The following is a 13,717-nucleotide window of genomic DNA, read 5'->3' as shown; positions in this document are numbered from 1 at the left end:
GAAAAACAATGCAGGACACATATGGGGCTCAAATGTGAACCAACATGAAAAACAGAAGACAAGTATCCCAGACTCTTGTTGTTGAGTTCACCACGAGGAAACATAGTAAATTTACAACTTCCTCATGGAGGTTCAGAAATAGAAAAACAGTCCACAATATTGAGACATGCAATACACTTGCAGTACAGGCGACGTATCTCTGCTGTACTTACACCTGGTGCATAATAAACCATATAACCTGCATACACAAGAGATTCATAAAGTACTGTGTGGTGTATTTACTATGAATTTATTTAAAGGCGAATCAACAAATTCCCTTTTATTCACTTTGACTATACGTTTAACAATACGCACATCTCTAAAGATGGTTATTACCAAACTAATGAGCACAAGAGTTTTGAGAACAAGAGTTTAAATTCCTTATAAATGAGTGGGCTAAGTTTGTGATGGAACAAAAATATCACTGGGAATGACATAGTTAAAGATGAGCTAAAGCTGTAATGTATTAACTTCTCATGTGTGAAGAGCATGTCCAGTCTGGTCTCTCTGCTGTGCAGGATGAATGCTGGAAATCTGTCAAACTGGTGATGACACTGATGTTTATCACATTCCTGCAGGCTCCCAGTCTCTATCTGGACTCATGCACAAACTGGCGGCAGTCAGAATAATAAAATTCTGATTAAAAGATTCTGAAAATGGACTTCTTAGTAGATTATCCATGTTTATTTGACTTTTAATGCCTGTAGCCTTTTCTGTTTAATGCCCATATGCTGACAATTAAATGGTCATTAGTGGCACATTTGTGCCAAGCTGTAGGCCTAATCATTTCCATGCTCGGACAAAATGTTTAAATTATGAGGGTTATAAAAATTTTTGATGAACTTGAACCCACAGTAGTAAAAACCACCACTGTTGTTTTTCTCCATTTCCATGTCTCAGATTGTTCCATTTCAGATATGATCTGGCGCCCTCTGCAGGTTATAGTCACCTATCAGTCGTCCTCTCAATTTATACTGTATAATAGACAATTTAAACAAAACTATAAGATGATGAACTGAATTTACATCAGTGCAGGACTCAAAAAGAAATATGTTTACAATACAATATCAAGCTGTTTTTTTGTTGGAAGTAAGATAATTAACATTTACCTGACACAAGTATTTTAGGAATGCCTTAATTCATTATTTAATATCAATTAACAATGGGATCAACTGTGTTAAGAGCTTCGTGGAAAAATAAATGGTCATGTTGTCATAGTTTCTGTTGTGCAGCAGCAATACTGCAGTCGTGTTTTTGGTGTGAGTTGCTGTGTGTTGGAGATATAAGCTGTAGAGACGTCTGCCTTCTCTTGAATATAATAGAACTGAAGGGCAGTTGGCTTGTGGTGCTCCAAGCACTGAAAAACACACACCACAAGCGACGATCTTTTCAGTCCCATTATATTCGAGAGAGGGCAGACATCTCTACAGCACAGCTCGCACCAAAGCAATCTAGATTGATAAACAGCACTAAGGGTAAAAGGAAAAATGTGTGTTTTGTTTGCACATATCCAATTTCTTTTCTTATCTTGTTTAATTTTCCATAGTTGTCCACTCTAAAACATTTTAGTATAGACCTACATGTACAGTAGATTAAAAGAGAAAAAAAGATCAGATATCTTTGCTTTTGCTTTACTTAACTGAGTTTTATTTTTTATGTAGATACATTCTAACAAGTTTGCACATGCAGTATGTCCAAATGATCTCTGGGTCCTGAAAACTGTGTCTACCGAATAAATAATAATAAAGCAAATATATAAAAACAACCATTTGGTGTATATAAAATGTTAGAGCAAAGTGGCCCTTTCTCTGTCTGTTGACTAATGTTTTATTCTGCGTTTATCTTTCGAGTCAGAGCCCTGGTGATCACATTTCTCCTTCACTCTAGCTGTGGGTGGCCATTGAACATGAAAGGTCACACTTTGCACTAGTGGTCACCCCCTGAACAAATTAGACTACAGTGGGTCTTGCTTTCTCAGCAGCTGGTCTGTACAAACATTGCTTGGTATAATAAACATAGCCCCTAACAACCTGTTTAAAAACAACATGTTTATTATAAATAACAATTATTAGGAAATCTCTTTAGTTTTGGAACATAATTTGTAAGGGTTATTTGTTTGTTTGGATTATTTTTGTTTTCCTTGGCAGTTAAGTAGAGATGCATCTGTTTTTTGTTTGTTTGTTTGTTTGTTTTCAATGTTTTCTTGAGAGCAAAGAAAAATCAGTTAACTCTTAAACTAAATCTGACCGTTAGAGAACAATTGACACAAACATTTTTCGTCCTTTCGCTTTCTTACGACCTCAGTTTGGTCCATTTACTTTGGAAAGAATTTACCGAAAGTAGTAGTATGCTGCCATGTCCACATTGACGCTACCTTGACAAATACAATACTGTAATTCCTAACTGTGGCCACAAGAGAGCGATAATACCCACAATTTTAAATACCCTCTATCAACTGTACATCCCGAAGCCCTGCAGTTAGATCTATGGACAAATAGATTTAACTCCCAGGGGGCAGCTGAATGTGATTTTCCTTCAATTTACAGTATGTATTCAAAGTATTTAGTCATGTCTCTGTATTGATGCTACTTTTAACAATGTAGTGACTCATTTAGTGTGTTGTAGTTGCTTGTTGCCTTTACAGGGCAGTAAACTATCGTCATTAACTTTCTAAATACACAAGCGTAATACGGAGAGACCAAATAAGTCGCTATATTAATGTGGAGAACAGAAAGAGTTTGATTTTATTATGAAAGCTACTGTACTTCTTTAAATGGACATTGAGGGTGGTAGAACTTCCTCTTGAGCGTCGAGGGTTTAGTGCCGTAGTGTTTTAAATGTAGTATTGTGCAAGGCTGTGTATGTTTTGAACATCCCTGCTCATAAGTCTGGATAAAAAGGAACGTAATCTATTTCGTGTATTTATGCGACCATTTAACCATTTTATTTTTGAAAGTATTCACCGGAAGTTATAGTATTATATGATGTCTGCATTGACGTTACCTTGACTATTTAAAGTATATGTCTTGCAGTTCTTGACTGTGACCACTGGGTGGCAGTTAAGCGCCCCAATAGAAACCTGTTTGTATACTGCCCTCCTGTGTCCGTATTAAGAACTGCTAGACATTAGTCTAACTAGCGTCAATGCAGTTGCCTTGTGATAACTTCTGTTTGGTGACTTATTTTGAAAGTATCCACAGGAAGTATTAGTATGCTTTCCACTTCTGCATTGACGTCAATTGACTAATTTAATTAGATGCAGTTCCTCATTGTGGCCACTAGGCGGCAATAAAACTCCGTGATTAACTGTCGTCTCCATTCAGCGTTGAGACCATGGTTGAGACGAAGTGTTTAGTCAAACTAGCATCGATGCGGCCATGGTAGCATATTATCACTTCCGGTTAGTGCTTTCAAAGTAAAACTAAAAGTGTAGTTTACGCCTGAGGCAACTGTATGACATCTGCGTGTTATTTTGTCGCATTGAAGCGAAGCGTCGATACATCCTGTCACGGTATTTTGGCTCTTTAAGGTCAATACAGTGGAGAGTAGTTTGTAACATCACTACTCGACTCTACATCGAGGTAATCGTGAAACTCCAACTTTCCTGAGGAAGACGGCTGCTGGAGTTAAAGCTGCAAGGATCCTTGTCGACAAGAGCAAGACACGTTAGCTACAACACAGCTAACGGGCTAATTAAGCTGTTCTTCGGAGTTTCTCGCCCACTTTGGTAAGCGTGGATAACATCAGCTGATAAAGGAGCTAATGCTAACAAACTAAAAGTTAATTTTACCATGTTAACGGATTTCCCAGTATTGTATTTATGTTCCTGTTGTCACAATAGCATCGTGGTGTTAACAGCTGTACTCATGTAAACAGAGACGTCAGCTGTTCTGTTCGTTCGCAACTTTATAAACAACATTAGCCCGTTTTAGCCTGCTTTAGCGACCTAGGAAACCAACGCACATAACTGGAGTGAAATCAGGAAACGTTACTTATCCTCAGTCACACTCAATTACACGTGTCATTTCTTTCTGAGTGATATGAAATGACCTCTGACTGTGGATAAGGTGATCTTATCATTTATGCTTAAGTTAAGTAATAAGGTAAATTAAGTAGAATAACATTTAGCCATAAGTATTAATGTTTGATTCTAGCTATGGTGACCACCTGTTGTCATGCAGTACGTGTTTTTGCCTCATCCTTAGTGCTGTATATATATGATGTATCAGTGTCAGCTTATATTTTAATGGAAACAGCAAATTGTAAACGAATCTAATTCTAAGTCTTATTTTAGAGGGAATGGAGAAAGCTAAACAAGCAGCATTCGACAATGCAAGACTTCAAGTGATCAAAGACGGCTATGAGAGGGCCTTTGAGTGCATCAATAAAGGACTCACAGCAGATGAAGCTGGAGACAAGCCACAGGCCTTGGAGCTCTACAAGCAAGGGCGACAGCACCTTCTCAGGGCCATCAGTGTGCCTTCAAAGGGAGAGGAGTGTGTCGGCAGCTCCTGGGAGTCAGCCAGACAGATGCAGCAGAAGATGCAGGAGACGCTGAACAACATCACCACTCGCATGGCCATACTGGAGACCAGCGCTGACCCTGGATCTGCCCCTACACTGACCCCGAGCAGTGTGTCCTGCCCTAGTGCTCCAGACATGTCTGAAGAAGGTCTCTACCCAAAACTTTCCAACAAGAACAAGCCAGAGATGCCAGCTCCACCAAACCTACTTTCTGCTAATGGCCAGGCAGCAGGAGCTGTAGGAGGCATGGCTGCTTGCAGTAGTAAAGGTCTGCCTCTCTCACCTACCAGACAGCCTGTTGGTCCAGCCGAACAGCCTCCAGCGTACTCTCCTCAGGCGGCTGACGGCCACCTTTCTGTCTCCTATGGAACAGAGTCAGGGGAAATGTCACTGGTTGGAGAAGAGTTCTACAGTCGTACATCTAACTCAACACCATCGCCTCAGAGTTTGGGTGAAGATGGAGAGGAGCTGGTGTATATCCCCCATGGTGTACAGATATTCTTTGTTACACCTGAGGGGCAAGTGAGCGCTCCGTCGTACCCGGGCTACCTGCGGCTGGTGAAGTTTACTAGTGACCACTCTGACACAACGCCCAACCGGCCACCAGCATTTCTACAGGTAAGGAAAAATAAGTATTTTTTTCTAAAAAAATGTTATGTCTTTCAGCACACTAAAACCCTGACAAGGCTACAGAATGCCATTTTGATGCAATAAGTACAAGTGAAATGTCATCACTGCAGTGTCACCAGCTTTCTTGTGCCCTTTAACCTGATTTTGTAAGATGTTTGCTCGGCTCTTTGGCTCCTCTTTGACTGTGAGTCATCGGCTGGAGGAGATAGGCTTGTTAATGATCTCTTTTCCTCGATCTGTGGATGGGATCATGTGAGCGTTGTTTACTCAGTGCCCTAAGCCCATTGGTCTGTGATATGATGTCATCCTCCCTAGAAATCCCACATCAGGATTATTTTTGGCTCACTCTAGGCATAGATTGTACCTCACTCAGGACCTACTGGACAGTAACTTCTGTCACAGAAAAAAAAGATTTTATGACCAAATTTAAAAAAGAGAGTAATTTGATGTTACAAAACATACTTTTAATCTGAATTATAATGGGCTTATGTTCATAAACAATACATATCTTTTGCTCCCCTCACTTTACAGAAATGCCACCAAATGCAGATCTGTGTTCAACAACAGTCAGTAAAGTACTTACAAGGACGGCTAAATATTTTATGTTATGTTATGTTGTCCCCAGCCAGTGTACAAACCATCAGGCCTTTAAACCACAAGATTAGTTTCTTTGTGCGGCAAAAATATATAAAAACTACAACAAATGTATCTAACTTATCATGTTTTGAGCAATTTTATGTGTTTGGCAGTGGTTGGCCTTGCTGTAAAAACAGGGCAATACACTGACACTTGTGGATCATGAGACTGAAAGTTAACTCTTCATCGGGGAATTTCCCAGGTGCTATTGCCAGCGGGTGACATCAGTGATTCACACAGTGCAAGTAATTATCTAAACCCTGCTTACACTGTTATGCCCTATAATCCTGTTAGACATGCGGCAGTCAGAGGGAGACAGTGTCCTCTGGTTTGTCTCCTCTCAGACGGTTCACTGTGTTGCCCTAATCACAAACACCATTCCACATGTAAGGCTTTTCATCTTCAGGTCATATTTGAAAACCCAAACTAACTAAGCTAAATATTTCTTCGCAGAGCTCATGTCCCTCCAAAATGTAAATGTAATCATGATTGTATTTAGTTATGTTGGTGCACATTGTTCAGGAAAAAAATACAAATGTTTTGAATTGATGCACATTATTATGACATCATAAACTATTTATTTAGTGAAGCCCTTTATTAATCAACACATTTCCCAGCTGTGGCGTTCCTTAACTCCCTTACCTTTGTTTTGCTCCTGGCAGGTGTGTGACTGGATATACCCTCTCATGGCCATGGCCTCTCCAGTGTTGCTGTGCAACACTGGTGTGTTTATGTTTCCGGACATGATGGCGCCAGCTCCAGGCTATTATGTGGGGGTGGTGTTGTCCTCCGAGCTGCCTGCTGCAGACAGAGAGCTGTTCCAGGACCTGCTGTCCCAGATGACAGATCTCAGGGTTCAGGTCAGTGTTGCTGTGCAGTGAGTTCTGTGACAGCGCAACACATGATTCACATATTTTAGGGAAGAAATGCAAATAGGGCCCATATATTTGAATATATATATCAATACAGGTAATCAATAGCTTAACGCCATATATTCTCATACTGCTTTTCTCACTGACAGATGCTCAGAGAAACTGTCCTCTGAAATGTATTTGTATTTTTTTTTTCACATCAAAATATGTTAGCACAAGTATTCACCAAAGAATTGTTATACAATGCCTTTTGGCAAATCCTCTTGTGCCAGTGGGGGACAGAGAGCTATTTTAGGCAAATGAGACTGTGAAGTTGGAGTGCTCTGCACTATTGGTAATTACAGTGATGTGACTGTGGGTGCTTCTTCATTTTGAAAAGTCTTTAAAAATATCAATGTAGTACTAATCAGTGTTTCTCATTGAGAAGAATCTCGTTGGGTCAGGGTGGCCACCTAATTAGATTTGTCTTCATTCATAATGTTCTTTGTTAAGAAATTGTTGAAACGCATATTAAAGTGCAGACTGACATAAAAAGTCTATCAACATGGTGGAACTGTTAGTTAGCTTGTGATTTTAATGCTGTTTGGCAGTTCCTAAACACCATCCGCTCTCCCCCAATCATCACAGATAGCACAGCACAGCAAACACTGCAGATATTAAATCTGTTCCTCCCATGAAAAAGATTGTAGTTACTGCTTACGCATTGTTTTAGCCGGGCATGAAACTCTTGCTCCTGCTTATTTCTCAGCTGGCACACTTCTCCAAGTTACCCCTGCCTCAGCATTGTGGGGATTTGAGTCAGGCAGGTGAGGAGAATTAATCAGTTATAATGCTCTTATCTGCAGCGGTTAGAACAACCTCAGAGTTTCAGCTGAAAGACAAGTGCCAGTTCAGCCATGATGGAGGTAGAGACGCTGGCTCAGATCGATGCCGAACAAGGTCATTTTTGATGTATACAATCAGGCTAGTCATCTTCTTTGATGGACGTGATTCCCTATCAGCAAGTATGCACTTTTTTGCTTTTTTGCTTTTTGGGTTAAGTAGAAGATTAGAGGTTTTCAGCACAAAGGGGGTCTGTTTTCCGACTGCACAGAAACCTTTTAAAATGGAAATCTCTTTGTGGGAGACAAATAACGCATTGTCACGAAAAGCACAGAATAATAAGAGGAGCTATTGTGTGTATTGCGGGTTTGCTTGGAGACGAGAATCTGAACAGAGATGAGTAAAGCTTGCACAAAGTAGCAGATAAGTTATCCAAAGATTAGACTGACAAGTAGGTCTTATTTCAGCCCACATTGTGTGTCTTCATCTTACAGCAGCTAAACAATGTGTCTATATAATCAGGCTCCAGATGAAGCTGCAGATACCATTAATCTCAGTCAGAAAGTGTCCATCGCTACACCTGAGGAGACTGCACCAGCAGTGACCGAGGAGGGGGAGGAGGAGAAGGCTCTGCCTGAGTGGAGTGAAAAGGTGGCAAACGGGATCCTGACAGGTGAGGTCAAACTGCTTCATTCCCTTACTTTTTAATGTATTGTTTGTGTCAATTAGTTTGGAAAAACTTGAGCCTGTGTGACTGGTTTAGACCTGTTTTCTCCTGCTGTCCTATCAGGTGCTTCATGGCTAAGCTGGGGCCTGGTAAAAGGAGCTGAGTTCACAGGCAAGGCCATTCATAAAGGGGCATCTAAACTCAGAGAACACATCACCCCGGAGGACAAACCCACCCACGTCAGCCCCACAGTCACCAAAGGCCTCCATGTTGCCAAGCAAGCCACAGGGGGAGCTGTCAAAGTCAGCCAGTTTTTGGGTGAATAAGTCAACCTCAGTCAGCATGTTTTACTGACCTTGTGTGGTTATTTGGCAGTGGACTTCTAACTGAGTAATGCTGTGTTACTGCAGTGGACGGAGTGTGTACGGTCGCTGGCTGTGTGGGTCGAGAGTTGGCTCCACATGTGAAAAAACACGGAGGAAAGCTGATCCCAGAGTCCATGAGGAAAGACAAGGATGGCCGTTCCAACATAGATGGAGCCATGGTGGTGGCTGCCAGCGGAGTGCAAGGTAGAGTACATCAATACACATATTGTCTTAGAGAAAGTTGTTAAGGAGATTAATAAAGTGTCCCTAACATGCTTTGTATGTTATGTTTTTGTTCAGGATTTGCGACTATGTGGACTGGTTTGGAAGTAGCAGCAAAGAACATTACTACGAGTGTTGCATCAGAGACAGTCACCACCGTAAAACACAAGTAAGTCTCCCCTTACATTTTAAATGATTTGTTATACCACTGTCACTTGCTATAATACAAAGCAATGCAAATTTTTGCACATCACTGCTTCTTAAACAGGTTTTTGATGTTTATGTTGCAAATAACCTCTTGCACAATACAACCACAATTCCAAAAAAGTGTAAAATGTAAATAAAAACAGAATGCAAAAAATTCAGATTGTTTGTAATTACATAGATTGCATTCATCAGTTTGAATATAAAACATATCGTCTTTGTACAGTTTTGAGAGAAAGGATGAGCAAATTATTGCACTCTGTTTTATTTACATTTTAGGCAACGTCCCAACTTTTTTGGAATCAGGGTTGTACATGCAAAACCAAATGTGCACTCACTTGTTTTCCTTTTCAATTTACTTTGCAGATTTAGGGGTCTACAAAACATCTTTGACCCACCTATTGAGAATAAGTGTAATACTTTCTAATTATACACAGCTATTAGAGTCTTCACTCCACTAATCACAAGCATGACTTTTTTTGGGAATTATTTGGCTCCTGCACAAAGCACTCCTAAGTCATCTATGCTGAACCAATTCACTGCCCTTCCCTTTGTGGCAATTCACATGACAGTGCTGCTTTTCACTGATTTCTCTAAATGTTTCCAATTGAAATTTCACAGCAAGCAACGTTTCCTCCCTCCCTGATTTTTCAAATCTTCCCATGTTGTATGAATTCCAATGTTCCAATGATGAGCAAAATATCTTTTATTTTTTGGCTAAACAAGACAGAAAAGAGAAGAAGCGTACACAGAAAGGGGAACGCAGATGATAAAACCACGAGAAAAGACACTTAGGTTATGAGACAGTCTCTTGTTGACTCTTTTTAGCTTATTAATCAATTATTGATTTCTCTAGGGTTGGGCAATATCATGGTATTTAACATGAGAATTTGTTGAGAATTCGTCAAACATCAGACTAATCCAGCTATTTTATAATAAAGTGTTTTCCTAGTTTAATTGAAGTATACATCAATATTTTGGGATTCATTCATATTTCCCACCCAAAGATTTCCAAACCACGGCAGAAATAAATAAGTCTGTCTGCCAGATGTTTATCAATATAAGAATGTGCACTTGCATGGTTATAATCCTCACATTAAAATTCACATACAGCATGGCATCTTTCCAATCATTGCACTGCATATTAATTAATTTTCCCCAACCCCTCTTGTTTCTCACCTTTTGCTCTGACCTCTCACCCAATCTGACGTTCTGATGAAGGTACGGGGCAGCAGCAGGACAAGCCACAGACCACGCTGTCAATTCTGCCATTAATGTCGGTCTCACTGCCTTCAATGTTGACAACCTGGGGATCAAAGCTGTGGTGAAAAGGACTGGCAAGCACACAGCTCAGGCCATTTTGGATGACTACAAGCTTCAGGAAAAACCAGGGAATGGGAAGCAAGTGGAGAAATCGGGCAAATAGTTGTTAGTGCCCTGCCTCATTCCCTCAGCCTTAACGCATCATTTTTATTCTTCTATCAAATAAAACTATATTTAATATTCATTATTTATAAAACATGTTCTATATTTCAGAGATAACAACTGTTATTTGCATATCCTGTAGCTTGATACAGTTCTTAAGCACTTTAATCTTAATGTAAAATAAGGTAGATGGACCTAAATGAAGAGAAACTGCCGATTTAATGATCCAAATCAACACATGGTTATACAGGATACCAGTTGAACTCCTCTCTTTGTACTAAGACAGCATTAAATTGTTAACTAGACACTGGACACTTCCCTAATCTCCTGGAAGCATCTGTGTGTTTTAGTCTTTCCCTAGTAGGGTAAGTGCAATTTACATACTTTGAATGAATGAATATTACCTAAATATCAGTAGCTTTAGATATAACTGTCAGTGAAAAAGTGCCTGCTAAACTGTTTTCCCTGTTGTGTTGAAAATGAGAAATAATCACTGCTGCTTACTGTGCCTTCATACATCAAATGATATACAAAAATATTGTGTTGTAAAGCTAAAGCTGTAAAAGTCTATAGTCCATTTTGTTTTTTGTTGGACCTTCGATACATAGTGGAAGTTTTGCCGTCTCTTATAAATGAGGGCTACTAAAATGTTAATATCTCTCAGCTTCAAGTCTGAGGTCTGTTTTTAGATTTGTGTTCTGCAACATTGTGCAGTGCTGTCTTCTGCGTTCAGTTCAGTTGTATCCTTATGTTTTCAAAAATAATAATGCATATAGTATTTCATAATAAAATATAGATTTTGTTTTGATGGACAAAACATTTAACAAAATGTGAATTTTGAAGTGTTATGCTGACTTTGTGGACCATTTAGGTGTTGTTGTTTTTTTGAGTGATCTGGTTTGTAATCTTTTTAAACTCCAGCTTTAAGACCCCAGCAGGTAAATGTAACTTTCAGATAGCTTTCAGGTGCTCAAGTTGTGCATTGAGATTTCTTTCCGGAAAAATAAAATATTTAAATAAACAATCTCAGGTATTCACAGGTATCTGTTTCTTGCTTGATGATGTAAGGGCACAATGTATTGAAGACGGTTTATTTTGACGGATGTATTTTGAATCAGTCGCCCTAATACTTCCACCTAGTGGCTGTATGCTTTACAGCACGATAGCTACAGAGCATTTTTACAGTATCGTACCATAGACTGTATATAAATATTTACACGTATATATATATATACATGTACCAATGCCTTGTACTGCAAAGGTTACTTTTGGAACATCAACAGAGGAAAAAAACATTATTTTTTACAATTGTTGTAATTGAGTCAAAATTTAGAAATAAAGAACAAAGTATTTGAGGAATTGAACAAAATACATTTTTTAGAAGTATTCCATAATTTTTAATGGGCTTTTTTGTTCTGCTGGGTCAGTTTCATTTCACTTAATACAGTCATGTAAAAATATTTTACATACAAATTTGGAGTTGATTGCACATTCAGTCAAACATATTTTAAAGATTAACAGTAGCTTAATTTGTTTGTCATTAATGACTTAAGTGATAGAAATATTCAAAATGCATTTCATTCAACTGCAAGACAAAAGCTTTCCAATGGCTTTTTAGTGATGTAACAAATAATCCACTTATATGGAAAGAAATGCACTGCAGACAATCTAAAATGCTATCATTAAAAACAAAAAATGGAGTATTGCAACAATACAGTTATTTTCATTAATATGAGATAGACACATAGTCAAAAACCATCAGCTTTCTGTATATCTTTCCAATAATAGATCATAGACCAACAAAAAAAGTATGTCCAATGTATGCTGTATGTGTTATTCACATCATCTGTGATATGCTTTATATGGTGAAAGAACAATGTTTACAAGATTAGTGTCAGGGAAGCTCAGCTTACCATTATTATCCAACAGCAAATCCATCCAAAATGGTTTGACCTCATCCTGTGGACTGTCTGTCAAAGCGCTCCTACTACAGACATCACTCTGCAGAAGGAGTCTTGAATCACACAGAGCATCTGACACTGGCTGTTCCCCAGTCTCAGAGGTCAGGTTATCAGTACTTGAAGTTGTGCTTTGAAAAACAAAAAATGGAGCAAGTGGTTGGTTTGTAAAATCTACTGCTGAAACACTGTCGGTTGGGCCAACCAGAGGTGAATCAACCTCACCTTGTTCTCCCGGGGGTATGATGGAGTTTGTTTCTGTAGTCTGTTCAGGTGGGCTGTAGGCTTGGCCTAAGCTGACTGATGGGAGAGCAACATGATCCACAAGGCCAGGGGTGATATCCCATAGTGCATAGCTGGAAGATGTACATGTTTCCATCTGTGGTAAAAAAAAAAAAAACTGGCTGGTCATTGCTGGTGTGAAAACACATGAAGTGGGTTTCATAAATGCAGAGGTTGGGCTCATCCAGCTCTTGCCCACAGACTGAGACGAGAGAAATTGATCCTGGCACACTGGCAGCATTTGTCCCCGGGGAACAGTAGATTTGTCCGACAGTATTGGCGGGGCATGCACTGTGGTCAGGCCATAAGCTAGAGAACACATTTGATCCATTGTCGGAGGATTGGTTATTGTGCTCGATGACTGATTTTCTTGTTTACAGATCTTCTGCTGAGTGCATCTTCTTGGGACATGATCCGAAATGAAATACTGTTAAACTCAAACTGTAGGAAAGATTCTGAAGCAATGCAATTTATTTATTTGACTTGCTCCCACACTTGCAAGGGATTGTCAATATAACTGCATCAACTGACACAAAATGCAATTAAGTAAAGTAAACAAATATTCATACCCTTGGTTGACTTCTTAGCAGGTGGCTTTGCCCTCTGTGAAGTATTCTTCTTTAAAATAATATAAAAAGCTAAAAATGACTTAATAACTCTATGGCTGGGGCAGCTTGTACCATTTCTTCTGTGGCCTTTCTATGTTTTTCAATGAACCACTCACTCTAGCCTCAACTGCTTTATTAATCTGTTGAAAATGAAACATGAGGTCATGAGAGTTATCACAGCCAGATATTGTCTTCCCATGCTGCCAAAAAAATGCAGTAGACCTACTTTACACAGAATATGTGCAGGCAGAGTCTCCCCTCAGGTAGCTCATGTACCTTGCAGTGAGCTTTAATGTAGCTGCAGTGTCTAACTGACCATTCACAAAGGGCAGAAGGTCACACAAGTGTTGACAAGCTGTTCTAATTTGAAGCCTGGGAAGACATGCTAAATATTATGAGAATTTGTGAACATGTACAGTAAATATTGTCAGCACAGCTACACCACTCAACTAATTATTTCCTA

General features: G+C 39.3%; 1 protein-coding gene across 4 annotated transcripts; it reads left to right on the top strand.

Moving 5' to 3' along the window:
* The first annotated feature begins 2,537 nt into the window (after positions 1 to 2,537).
* On the top strand, positions 2,538 to 11,430 carry spartb (spartin b). 4 transcript variants are annotated; one of them, XM_059331873.1, is made up of 9 exons: positions 2,538 to 2,584; positions 3,569 to 3,766; positions 4,334 to 5,181; positions 6,492 to 6,689; positions 8,046 to 8,196; positions 8,314 to 8,508; positions 8,601 to 8,759; positions 8,856 to 8,946; positions 10,203 to 11,430. In XM_059331873.1, exons 3-9 carry the CDS (start codon positions 4,339 to 4,341, stop codon positions 10,405 to 10,407), a joined length of 1,842 nt encoding a protein of 613 aa, XP_059187856.1. In that variant the 5' UTR covers positions 2,538 to 2,584; positions 3,569 to 3,766; positions 4,334 to 4,338; the 3' UTR covers positions 10,408 to 11,430. The 4 variants fall into 4 exon arrangements, with proteins under 4 accessions (XP_059187856.1, XP_059187857.1, XP_059187858.1 ...); XM_059331874.1 differs by lacking the exon at positions 2,538 to 2,584 and adding an exon at positions 9,348 to 9,394 and having other exon boundaries at positions 3,457 to 3,766; XM_059331875.1 differs by lacking the exon at positions 2,538 to 2,584 and having other exon boundaries at positions 3,457 to 3,766; positions 9,348 to 10,343.
* The last annotated feature ends 2,287 nt before the right edge of the window (positions 11,431 to 13,717 follow it).

The sequence above is a fragment of the Centropristis striata genome, chromosome 4 (genome assembly GCF_030273125.1).
Source record: "Centropristis striata isolate RG_2023a ecotype Rhode Island chromosome 4, C.striata_1.0, whole genome shotgun sequence".
Taxonomy (NCBI): Eukaryota; Metazoa; Chordata; class Actinopteri; order Perciformes; family Serranidae; genus Centropristis; species Centropristis striata.
This window is presented reverse-complemented; position numbering and strand designations above follow the sequence as displayed.